Source organism: Salvelinus fontinalis, chromosome 27, assembly GCF_029448725.1.
Source record: "Salvelinus fontinalis isolate EN_2023a chromosome 27, ASM2944872v1, whole genome shotgun sequence".
In the NCBI taxonomy this organism is placed as follows: Eukaryota; Metazoa; Chordata; class Actinopteri; order Salmoniformes; family Salmonidae; genus Salvelinus; species Salvelinus fontinalis.
Window position 1 is genome coordinate 27,189,317 of NC_074691.1, and position 12,500 is coordinate 27,201,816.

Genomic DNA, 12,500 nt, shown 5'->3' on the forward strand with positions numbered 1-12,500 from the left:
GGCTGGTTAGTGTGTGACTGTTAAGAAACACAGAAGTGCACATGCACGTGCATACACATACACGATCTGGAACCGCGTGTGCCTGCTGAGAGATACCCATTGTTGTGTGTATGTGTGTGTGTGTGTGTGTGTGTGTGTGTGTGTGTGTGTGTGTGTGTGTGTGTGTGTGTGTGTGTGTGTGTGTGTGTGTGTGTGTGTGTGTGTGTGTGTGTGTGTGTGTGTGTGTGTGTGTGTGTGTGTGCGTGTGTGTGTGTGTGTGTGTGCGTGCGTGCGTGCCTGCTTGCATGGGGAGGGACCCGGACCCTCTGCTTGTGTCCCAGCCAGGCTGCACCTCTCTGGGGTCTGAATCAGCCTCAGCTGGGAGGCTGATTGCTGGAGCCTTACAGGGATCCGTCACTACTACCACAACAGACAGCTGACTATGTGAACTGACAGCCAATACGGCGATGTTTGGTACTTGACATTTTTACACAGCTCAGAGAGGTGTGTGGGGTCAGAGGGACTGTGCACACAATGCAACGCTCTTTGAAAATAAACTCAACTGGCGTCTTTGGGAGAGTGCAGTGACATCAATCTCCGTTGCTGTGGTAACGCTGCACTTTGCTTGAGTGAGTGTGTTTGAGAGAGAGAGAGAAAGTGTGTGTGTGTTTGTGTTGGCTCTAGGCCAGGGAGTTGGCTGCTCTGTGACAGCCCTCTCTGTGGAGCTTCACCCCTGTGGGGACAGTGTGTGTTGGCCTGTAGGGATATACTGTGCCTGTCCTGCGGGGCTCAGAAGGGCTTAACTGGCTGACGGAGCACGAGGGCACAGGGAGGAAACTAACACCATTCATAGGCACTGAGGCTCCACACACAGGGGCATTCCTCCAGGCCCTGGTCTGTCTGTCTGTCTGTCTGTCTGTCTGTCTGTCTGTGCGTGTGTGTGTGTGTTATAGCCCCAATGCCTGTCATTCCCAGCAGGAACCTGCCTTATTGCGGCACTTTCTTCTCCCAAGACACCCAGTGAAAGGTTTGTGGTTGTCACCATGACAAATGTGATTTTCCACAGCCATGTGTGGCATTTCACAATCAAGGGCTCACAACAGCTCCCACCATCACTGAAAGAGGCTTTACTTTTCTGGTTACAACAATAAAATCTGATATTTTAGAAGATGATTTAATTGAGCTGACGTGTAACTTGCTGTTGATGAAGTACAAGGCAAGGAAGCTGAAGAAACCCCAACAGAGTGTGGACAGTAGAATAAAATACACAAACCAGTGAGTCACTCAGCCCTACCTTCAGTGATTCATTGAGGAAATACCTACAGCTACTAACTGACCCACCGGTACCACAACACAAACAGGTAGCTGAAGGAACGATGAGTCAAAGTGAATGTGCCAACCAGGATTCCTGTACCAGAGCCAGTGAGCAGGACTGACGGCCCAGACTAGAGCAGCACATCACATCAGCAACGCCTGCAGCAGTAACCATGACAGGTCACTACAGTCATAACACGGTGACTAGATAATCACTACCTCTCACTTTCTGTTAGTTCTGACGATAGGGATGGACGGTTGAACAAAGGACATGAGGACAGAGAGAGGGACCAGAGCTAGAGATGGACAACACAAATACATTTTCAAAAGGGGTCTCAACCCTGATTGTTGTTGGCGAAGGGTTAGGGTTCAGGTTAGGCGAGTGCGTGGTATTGAACTAAGCCATGAAGGGTCACATAGAGCGATGTTACCCAAGTCAGATATCCCAATTATAATCAAACAAATGAGAGGTGGTCTCCAAGTTGAACCCTCTTTCAGGAAGTCCAGTGGCTCTAACCAGTGTTTATTAATATAGCCTGGCACCTTCTTTTTTTATCAACCGAGCCCTTAATTGATTCGCTTAATTTATGAAATGCAGATATTCATTTGGGTGGAGAGCCATCGTGTGCTATTGGGTATCCGAGATGTGGAAAGGGCTGATGATTGAGAAACAGATGCATTACTTAAATATGGGAGAGAGGTGATTTTCTATCCCAATTATAGAGAGATTTTTATCAATTACTACATGGCTCAGGCTGAGCTAGGAGCTAGGATGAAAACCAATGGAGCTTGTAGCTTCTGGGACTGGGTTGGAGACCAATGGGAGTAAGATATGGAATTACATGTGTTTATACTGTAGCTAACAGGCAAGGTTTTCCATTTCCTATTTGTGCGAATCTACAGGCGTAATGCTGCTACAGTATTCTGATAATGACCAATGTACCACTGGAATTAACTCGTACCTCAATGGGATTCAAAGAAATTGAAGAAGGATTGGGCTGACTGAACGCTTGCCAGAGATTCAACACTGCAGGTTAGTCAATTCTCAGACTCTTCAGAAAGACTTTAACTTGGACAAATCCACCCCTGATTAAGTTCAGCACAAACTAGTTACAACGAGTAATCTGTTTCAGAGTGAAGGTGAAGGAGGATAGGTAGGACAGTTAGGTTGATTAAAGGCATGCCTAGGACGCCTCCGTAGGTTAGTCTGAGTGTTTCTGTCTCGTCCTCCACTAGATACATGTTTAACACAAAGGCTAATGCAAAGATGAATCTCCGTATGCCTGGAAGAAACTCTCTCTCTCCCTCCCTCTCTCTATCTTGCTCTCTATACAGCTTCATTACTAAAACGAAGATGGCTTACATTTTACCCCGTAGCATGAAAATGTAGGCGCCCTCCTCCTTTCCTCTTTTCCTCCGTTCTTTCCACCAGTCTGTTAGTCCTGTCGGTAATGGATGGGGAAATCTGGGCTCTTGTTTGATTCCTACCCATGAATAAAACATTAACTCTCAGGGTACCCAAAATAAAAAAAAGTCTTAGCTAGGTAATGAGTGATGATTGTAAATATTAGCACTATTTTGTGGGGGTGGAAACTAATGAAAGCTGTGGGGATAAAAGTGTAGTCGGCAGTACAGAGTATGAATATGTGTTGTGGATAATGAGTGTTGATTTTGTCTGTGGATGGGGACTAGGACTGGACTAGGCTAGAAGAGTTTGGGCTGGAGGCTGGGCTGGGCTAGATGTAGTAGGGCAGGCCTGAGGCCCTGCAAGAGCTTCAAAGTGTTCAGGATGGAGATAATTTAGACTCAATATCTTTCCAAACACTTCAGCAGCCTGAGGCCCCATCTCTTTCCAAACACTTCAACAGCGTGAGGTCCCATCTCATCCCAAACACTTCCACAGCGTGGAGCCCTGGCAGAGCTGCAGGGTAATCGGCTCTAAATGTTTTCATTAAGAGACTGTAATTACCACTAGCCTCTCTCTCCCTTCAGGAGAACAGCAGAGACGGTTTGGTTTGCCCATAACGGCAGGCCAGCCAAGACAGAAATGACTGACCATTGGCTAGCAACAACATCACCCAATCTTGGGCTTGATTATAGCGACAGCAGAGACAACAATTTCTCTCGACACAGTGGTCATGCTACTTCAGAACATCTCAGTCCCCACAGAAAGTTACAGAAGGACAATGACTCAAGCAGTGCACAGTACGATTCTACGTTAGTTTTTCTCTACACCTGTACATGAATCACTGTATACCATCTTCACACAATTCTTTCATCGTATTCAACATCATTAAACCCCTGCAACTTCATACAACCTCCACCTAGAAAAACAATCATCCTTAAAAACAATCAAATCTGAGCACAAAAGGCCCTTTCATGTTATAATTCCTTTGCTGCTCTCTGAGAGAAGAGAGAAACACAGTCTTGTTCCACATTAAAGAGTGAATTTCTGTGTCAGTGGGCCACACACACACACGCACACGCACACGCACACGCACACGCACACACACACACACACACACACACACACACACACACACACACACACTCACCCGCACCCGCACCCGCACACTATTTGTTCTATCCTCATGGGGAAAGAAAATTGATTTCCAATCTAAATACTATTTTCACTTACCCTAACCCTAACCTTAATCTGTAACCTAGAACCCAAACCCTAACTCCTAACCCTAAACCCAAACCACTAACCCCTTATCCTAACCCAAATTCTAACCCTAATTATAACTCTATCCCTAAACCTAACTCCTAAGTTTAAAATAGCCTTTGTCCTCATGGGGATGTGGGAAATGTCCCGACAAGGAAGAATTTTGCTTGAACTAACCCACGCACGCAGAAGCACACACACACACACATATTTATCAGGAAGCTACCATCCACTGGCGCCTTTCAAACACACCAAATCAACAGCAAGTCAATTCAGACTGTCTCTTCAAGACCACAACCAACTCCTTTTGGGAATTCCAATCTCGGAACGACATCGGTTGGAATGAGAGACTCCATGCTTGTACGGAACAGGCATTCCAAGTGGAAATTACCAATCAAAAAACCTCTCTTCTGAGGCGTTTTATCGATTGGGTCCTGTCCGTTAGAGGCGGGATATAAGGAGGTGAGACATTAACACAGCAGCACGGGAGATCACCGATAGTCCTCTGAGTGTTGATTACACATGACACCAACAAAAACCCCTCCAACCCTGTCATCACTTCTCCTCCCTAACCCGTACCTCTCTTCTCCTCCCTAACCCATATCTCTCTTCTCCGCTCTAACCCATACCTCTCTTCTCCTCTCTAACCCGTACCTCTCTTCTCCTCCCTAAGCATATCTCTCTTCTCCGCTCTAACCCATACCTCTCTTCTCATCCGTAACCCGTACCTCTCTTCTCCTCCCTAACCCATATCTCTCTTCTCCTCCCTAGCCCATATCTCTCTTCTCCGCTCTAACCCATACCTCTCTTCTCCCCCCTAACCCGTACCTCTCTTCTCCTCCCTAACCCGTACCTCTCTTCTCCTCCCTAACCCGTACCTCTCTTCTCCTCTCTAACCCGTACCTCTCTTCTCCTCCCTAACCCATACCTCTCTTCTCCGCTCTAACCCATACCTCTCTTCTCCTCTCTAACCCGTACCTCTCTTCTCCTCCCTAACCCATACCTCTCTTCTCCGCTCTAACCCATACCTCTCTTCTCCTCTCTAACCCATAACTATCTTCTCCTGTCTAACCCATACCTCTCCTCTCCTCCCTAACCCAAACCTCTATTCTCCCCTCTAACCAATACCTCTCTTCTCCTCTCTAACCTATACATCTCTTCTCCTCCCTAACCCATACCTCTCTTCTCCTCTCTAACCCATACCTATCTTCTCTATAACCCACAACTCTTCTCCTCTCTATCCCATACCCCTCTTCTCCTCCCTAACCCATACCTCTCTTCTCCTCTATAACCCATAACTCACTTCTCTTCCTCAACCCACACATATTCTCCTCTCTAACCCATACCTCTCTTCTCCTCCCTAACCCATACCTCTCTTCTCCTCTATAAGCCATACCTCACTTCTCCTCCTCAACCCACACATCTTCTCCTCTCTAACCCATACCTCTCTTCTCCTCTCTAACCCATACCTCTTCTCCCCTCTAACCCATTTCTATCTTCTCTTCTCCTCTCCTCTCCAACCCATACCTGTCCTCTCTAATCCATACCTCTCTTCTCCTCTCTAACCCATACCTCTCTTCTACTCTCTAACCCATACCTCTGTTCTCCTCTCTAACCCATACATCTCCTCTCTTCTCTCTCCAACCCATACCTCTCTTTTCCTCTCTATCCCATACCTCTCTCCTTCTCTATAACCCATACCTCTCTAACTCATACCTCTTCTCCTCCTCTATAACCCATACCTCTCTTCTCCTCTATAACCCATACCTCTCTTCTTCTCTCTAACCCATACCTCTCTTCTCCTCTCTAACCCATACCTCTCTTCTCTTCTCTAACCCTTACCTCTCTCCTCCTCTATAACCCATACCTCTCTAACTCATACCTCCTCTCCTCTCTAACCCATACCTCTCTTCTCCTTTTTAACCCATACTGCTCTTCTCCTATCTAACCCGTACCTCTCTATTCTCCTCTCCTCTCAACCCATACCTCTCTTCTCCTCTATTACCCATACCTCTCTCCTCTTCTATAACCCATTCCTCTCTAACTCATACCTCTTCTCCTCCTCTATAACCCATACCTCTCTTCACCTCTATAACCCATACCTCTCTTCTCCTCTCTAACCCATACCTCTCTTCTCCTCTCTAACCCTTACATCTCTTCTCCTCTCTAACCCATACTTCTCTTCTCCTCTCTAACCCATACCTCTCTTCTCCTCTCTAACCCATACCTCTCTTATCCTCTCTAACCCATACTTATCTTGTCCTTATTTTACTAACCACTAACAATACAAACTTCCACCATTTCCTAAGTAACGCACATCCCCAGGTTATTATCTTATAATGAGGCCACTATTCACTTCTAATCACCAGAACATCCAGATCTAAAATCTACCAGACACATGATATATGTACAGTTGAAGTTGGAAGTTTAAAACCATTTCACAAATTTCTTGTTAACAAACTATAGTTTTGGCAAGTCAGTTAGGATATCTACTTTGTTCATGACTCAAGTAATTTTTCCAACAATTGTTAACAGACATATTATTTCACTTATAATTCACTGTATCACAATTCCTTTGGATCAGAAGTTTATTTACACTAAGTTAACTGTGCCCTTAAACAGCTTGGAAAATTCCAGAAAATTATGTCATGGCTTTAGAAGCTTCTGATAGGCTAATTGACATAATTTGAGTCAATTGGAGGTGTACCTGTGGATGCATTTCAAGGCCTACCTTCAAACTCGCACTGAGTTTTTGCTTGACATCATGGAAAAATCTAAAGAAATCAGCCAAGACCTCAGAAAGAAAATTGTAGACCTCCACAAGTCTGGTTCATCCTTGGGAGCAATTTCCAAATGCCTGAAGGTACCACGTTCATCTGTACAAACAATAGTACGCAAGTATAAACACCATGGGACCACGCAGCCGTCATACCGCTCAGGAAGGAAGGAGACACGTTCTGTCTCCTAGAGATGTACATACTTTGGTGCGAAAAGTGCAAATCAATCCCAGAACAACAGCAAAGGACCTTGTGAAGATGCTGGACGAAACGGGTACAAAAGTATCTATAGCCACAGTAAACCGAGTCCTATATCGACATAACCTGAAAGGCCGCTCAGCAAGAAAGAAGCCACTGCTCCAAAACCGCCATCAAAATGCCAGACTACGGTTTGCAACTGCACATGGGGACAAAGATCGTACTTTTTGAAGAAATGTCCTCTGGTCTGATGAAACAAAAATAGAATTGTTTGGCCATAATGACCATCATTATGTTTGGAGGAAAAAGGGGGAGGCTTGCAAGCCGAAGAACACCATCCCAACCGCAAAGCATGAGGTGGGCAGCATCATGTTGTGGGGGTGCTTTGCTGCAGGAGGGACTGGTGCACTTCACAAAGTAGATGGCATCATGAGGTAGGAAAGTTATGTGGATATATTGAAGCAACATCTCAAGACATCAGTCAGGAATTTAAAGCTTGGTCGCAAATGGGTCTTCCAAATGGACAATGACCCCAATCATACTTCCAAAGTTGTGGGAAAATGGCTTTTAAGGACAACAAAGTCAATGTATTGGAGTGGTCATCACAAAGCCCTGACCTCAATCCCATAGAAAATGTGTGGGCAGAACTGAAAAATCATGTGTGAGCAAGGAGGTCCACAAACCTGACTCAGTTACACCAGCTCTGTCAGGAGGAATAGGACAAAATTCACCCAACTTACTGTGAGAAGCTTATGGAATGCTACCTGAAACGTTTGACCCAAGTTAAACAATTTAAAGGCAGTGCTACCAAATACTAATTAAGTGTATGTAAACTTCTGACCCACTGGGAATGTGATGAAAGAAATAAAAGCTGAAATAAATCATTCTCTCTACTATTATTCTGACATTTCACATTCTTAAAATAAAGTGGTGATCCCAACTGACCTAAGACTGCATTTTTACTAGGATTAAATGTCAGGAATTGTGAAAAACTGAGTTTAAATGTATTTGGCTAAGGTGTATGTAAACTTCCGACTTCAAGTGTATGTACAATGAATGTCAAGGAAGTCAAACAAATGGTAGTAGCAGCAGCCAGTTAGATGAAAAGAGGGAATGGATTTCGTTTTGGAGTATGGCAGTGTCCCATATTTAGTCCACTACTTCTGACCAGAGTCCGGGTCAAAAGTAGTGCACTATATAGGGCATATGGTGCTTTTTGGGATGAAGCCCATTCATTTAGTTTGGATATCAGGCAATAGGATTGGATGTTACGTTCAGATTAGTTTGGGGCCACATTGTGGAAACAACACCTGAATAGGCGCAAATTCAATAGGTGAGCATGATATGTTTTTGTGAAATAGAGGAATTATGAAAGTGTATTTCTCCAGTGTGTATATTTTAGCACAAGTGAACATTTCTATTACTTTGTGTGTGTTGCTACAGTCTTGATGATGTATATACTGTATGACTGCTGTGTGTGACTAACTGTACATCTCAAATGGCACCCTATTCCCTGTATAGTGCAATACTTTTGACCAGGGCCAATAGGGTTCTAGTCAAAAGTAGTGCACTATATAGGGAAGAGGGTGCCATTTGGGATGTATACACAGTGTAGCCTTACGGACGTCTCTATCCGCCACAGTGGTATGATCCCGAGGTGGGTGTGTGTGATCACTAAGTGTGGGGAAGTGTATAGGTCAATCTCCTGCTCTGACATGGCGGTGTGAGACTCACCAGTAGTGGAGGAGATGTTGACGTCTATGCTGATCTCAGGTATGCCCCCTCCCTTCAGCGCAGCCACACAGGTGTAGGTGCCAAAGTCAGTGAACTTCAGGTCGATGATGTCCAGGTTGGTGGTGCCAGGGGAGGTGTCAGGGTCCGTCTGGGTGATCACCATTCGCTCAGAGCTCCGCAAGGCGCGCCCATTCTTCAGCCAACCAAACGTCAGCTCCTCAGGGGGCGTGGCCTCCACCTGGAAGGAGTGGCGAGTTGAGTATGTGTGTGAAAAGGGGATGGTGTGTTTTGTGTGTGTGTGTGTGCATACCTGGCAGGATATCTTGACCTCACGACCGATCTGGATGTTGTCGTCGTTGTGGTAGGGGTCAGGGGTGATCCAGAAACGGCCCTTCTTCATCGCTGCAGGGAGAACGCACACAGACACACCACAACAAGTAAGAGAGTTTCAGGGTCTGTGTGGGTTTATGTGTCAACCACAGGGTTGATTCCAAATGGCCCTTTACTTGGCCCTGTAGACAGAACACACACTTAAATATGTTTTTCTGCTATTTGCAGAACAATAACAGATAAAATAGTTCTGCTGTCCATTTGTTGAGAAGGGAAATGTATATTTGCTTTTCCACAAGTTTGAGACAACAAACACACCAGCTAAGAGGTTAGAGGCGGTAAGGCGTCAGCGCAAAACAATTTAAAGGGGAGCTGTAAATGCTTTGGAAATTGATTTTGAATGGTACGTCAAATTGTAGAGTAGCAAACTCTCTGCTAGCTGATCAGATTGAAATATGTTTGTCTGAGATTCACTTTATCCAATCACAGTCTGTCTGATATCTGTTTCATCCAATCACACAGGTGTTGCATTCACTGATTGGAGTCATTTTACATACAAACACATGTACACGCGCACATGCACACACTCACATACATGCACACACTCACATACATGCACACACAGAGAAAGCAGAAAGCTACTTTTTTATTTTAATGGAAAGATCTTTTATTGCTAATCTAGTTTAGTTTCCAAACACCGTCAGCAAACCCAGCTCTTCAGAGAGAAAAGAAGAGAGGGCTGATTTCATTATAATCCATGTTGCAATGTTTCCCAATGCTGCTGTTGTACAGTTCATCTCGTCTGCGCAAAAAAAGAAACTGACAGTTCCACAGAAATCTTTTCATCTAGCAATTCCCTGGCGACATTATCATATTCAGTTTGGCGAAAAAGGAAAATGAAAACAAAACCTGCATGTCAGATTCAAACACAGGAAATGTAATGTGCAAAACATTGCGATGCTGAAGTCTAACAGAGGCAAGGAGGGAGGGAGGCAAGGAGGGAGGGAGGCAGGGAGGGAGGGAGGCAGGGAGGGAGGGAGGCAAGGAGGGAGGGAGGCAGGGAGGGAGGGAGCACAGAGGGAAAGAGAGTGACACACCTACACACTAAGAAACCAGAGTGTACGTTTCAAACCAATGTCAGATTGTTCCTGACACATCTCAGACAAATGTTGGATTCATGTCAGGGTAAGTTCCTGTAGGGCTTAGATCAATAATCATTTATCTTCACACATTTGGTTCTGTGTCATAGCTTTCTCTCCAGAGCAGATTTAGGACTGTTTTCTTTTGGATTTTTGATATTGGACTTTTTGGTTATTTCACTGTGCTGTTGAGATGTAAAAGTAAGAATTTCATTGCACCGTTTACACACCGCTGTATCCTGTGTATATGATAAATAAACTTTAATTCAATTTGTATCTGTAGCAAGTATAGAAATATAATAATAACATTATTATTACCTTTAGTCTGCTTTTTACCTTTACATGAAGAAGTAGGTGTAAATGAGCACTATTTTATAACATATAATACAAAAAAGTATAACGTTGTGTCACGACTTCCGCCAGAGTCGGCCCCTCTCCTTGTTCGGGCGACGTTCGGTGGTCGACTTCACCGGCTTTCTAGCCATCGCTGCTCCATTTTTCATTTATCCATTTGTTTTGTCTTGTTCCCTGCACACCTGGTTTTCATTCCCCAATCACACTACATGTATGTATTCCTTTGTTCCCCCTCATGTCTTTGTGTGAGATTGTTTCGTGTTACGTGTCTATGTTGACGCGCTTTACTGGTATGTGTTTATTCTGTGTTTTATTTCATGAGGTATGTTATAGTGTTTATACAATATTATTATGACTGTTTGCGCGTTTGCACTACTGCCTATTGGCTGGAGGTTTTGACACAGTGGCGTCCGTCTGTTGGTTCTCCTGCCTAAATAAAGTGTGCGCCTGTTCACAACTCTCTGCTCTCCTGCACCTGACTCCGCTCCCAGTACGCACACCATTGACACGTTGTTCAAAACTGGACAATATCGTTCAAAATGAGTGGCGTATGTAACTCAATATGTGTCTGTTAATATGGAAACAGTGGTAATGAATTACAACACAGTATGGGTCAACAGTGACCTTCACTATTCAAACATCAGGTATTAAGGACATTGCACATCCCTCCTCCGTCTGTACACTCTCAATACAACATTACTCTATGTACTCTATGTAACATTACTCTCACTATGTAATCATGTCATCATGTTGGAAATTCAATGTTCCTGAGTAGTAATAGAATACAATAGAGTAATAACATTAGACATATACAGTACCAATCAATAGTTTGGACAGACCTACTCATTCAAAGGTTTTTCTTTATTTTAAACTATTTTCTACATTATTACATTTATATTTACATTTTAGTCATTTAGCAGACGCTCTTATCCAGAGCGACTTACAGTAGAGTGCATACATTTTCTTACATTTTTTTTTACATTTCATTACATTTTTACATACTGAGACAAGGATATCCCTACCGGCCAAACCCTCCCTAACCCGGACGACGCTATGCCAATTGTGCGTCGCCCCACAGACCTCCCGGTTGCGGCCGGTTGCGGCCGGCTGCGACAGACTCTGCCCTAGACCACTGCGCCACCCGGGAGGAGGATAATAGTGAAGACATCAAAACTATGAAATAACACATATGGAATCATGTAGTAACCAAAAAAGTGTTAAACAAATCAAATGATATTTTATGTTTTATATTCTTCAAAGTAGCCACCATTTGCCTTGATGACACATTTGCAAACTCTTGGCATTCTCTCAACCAGCTTAACCGAGAATAATTTTCCAACAGTCTTAAAGGAGTTCCCACATATGCTTTTGACTGCTTTTGCTTCACTCTGCGGTCCAACTCACCCCAAACCATCTCAATTGGGTGAAGGTCAGGTGATTGTGGAGGCCAGGTCATCTGATGCAGCACTCCATCACTCTCATTCTTGGTCAAATAGCCCTTACACAGCCTGGAGGTTTGTTGGGTTACTGTCCTTTTGAAAAACAAATGATAGTCCCACTAAGCGCAAACCAGATGTGGTAGCCATGCTGGTTAAGTGTGCCTTGAATTCTAAATAAATCACAGACAGTGTCACCATCAAAGCACCCCCACACCATCACACCTCCTCCTCCATGCTTCACGGTGGGAACCACACATGCAGAGATCATCCATTCACCTACTCCGCGTCTCACAAAGACATGGCTGTTGGAACCTAACATTTGGACTCATCAGACGAAAGGACAGATTTCCACCGGTCTAATGTCCATTGCTTGTGTTTCTTGGCTCAAGCAAGTCTCTTCTTGTTATTGGTGTCCTTTAGTAGTGGTTTCTTTGCAGCAATTCAACCATGAAGGCCTGATTCACGCAATCTCCTATTTACAGTTGATGTTGAGATGTGTCTGTTACTTGAACTCTGTGAAGCATTTATTTGGGTTGCAATTTCTGAGGCTGATAACTCTAATGAACGTATC

General features: G+C 44.3%; 1 protein-coding gene across 4 annotated transcripts in view; it reads right to left on the minus strand.

Moving 5' to 3' along the window:
- The window catches only part of LOC129825376 (MAM domain-containing glycosylphosphatidylinositol anchor protein 2-like), a 416,697-nt gene that overhangs the window by 179,610 nt on the left and 224,587 nt on the right, over positions 1 to 12,500 (minus strand). For all 4 annotated transcript variants that reach the window (XM_055885438.1, XM_055885439.1, XM_055885437.1 and 1 more), the window contains exons 7-8: positions 8,978 to 9,069; positions 8,668 to 8,905 (exon numbers count right to left, since the gene is read on the minus strand). In XM_055885438.1, the coding sequence (XP_055741413.1) occupies positions 8,668 to 8,905; positions 8,978 to 9,069 (330 nt within the window). The remainder of the gene's footprint in view (positions 1 to 8,667; positions 8,906 to 8,977; positions 9,070 to 12,500) is intronic.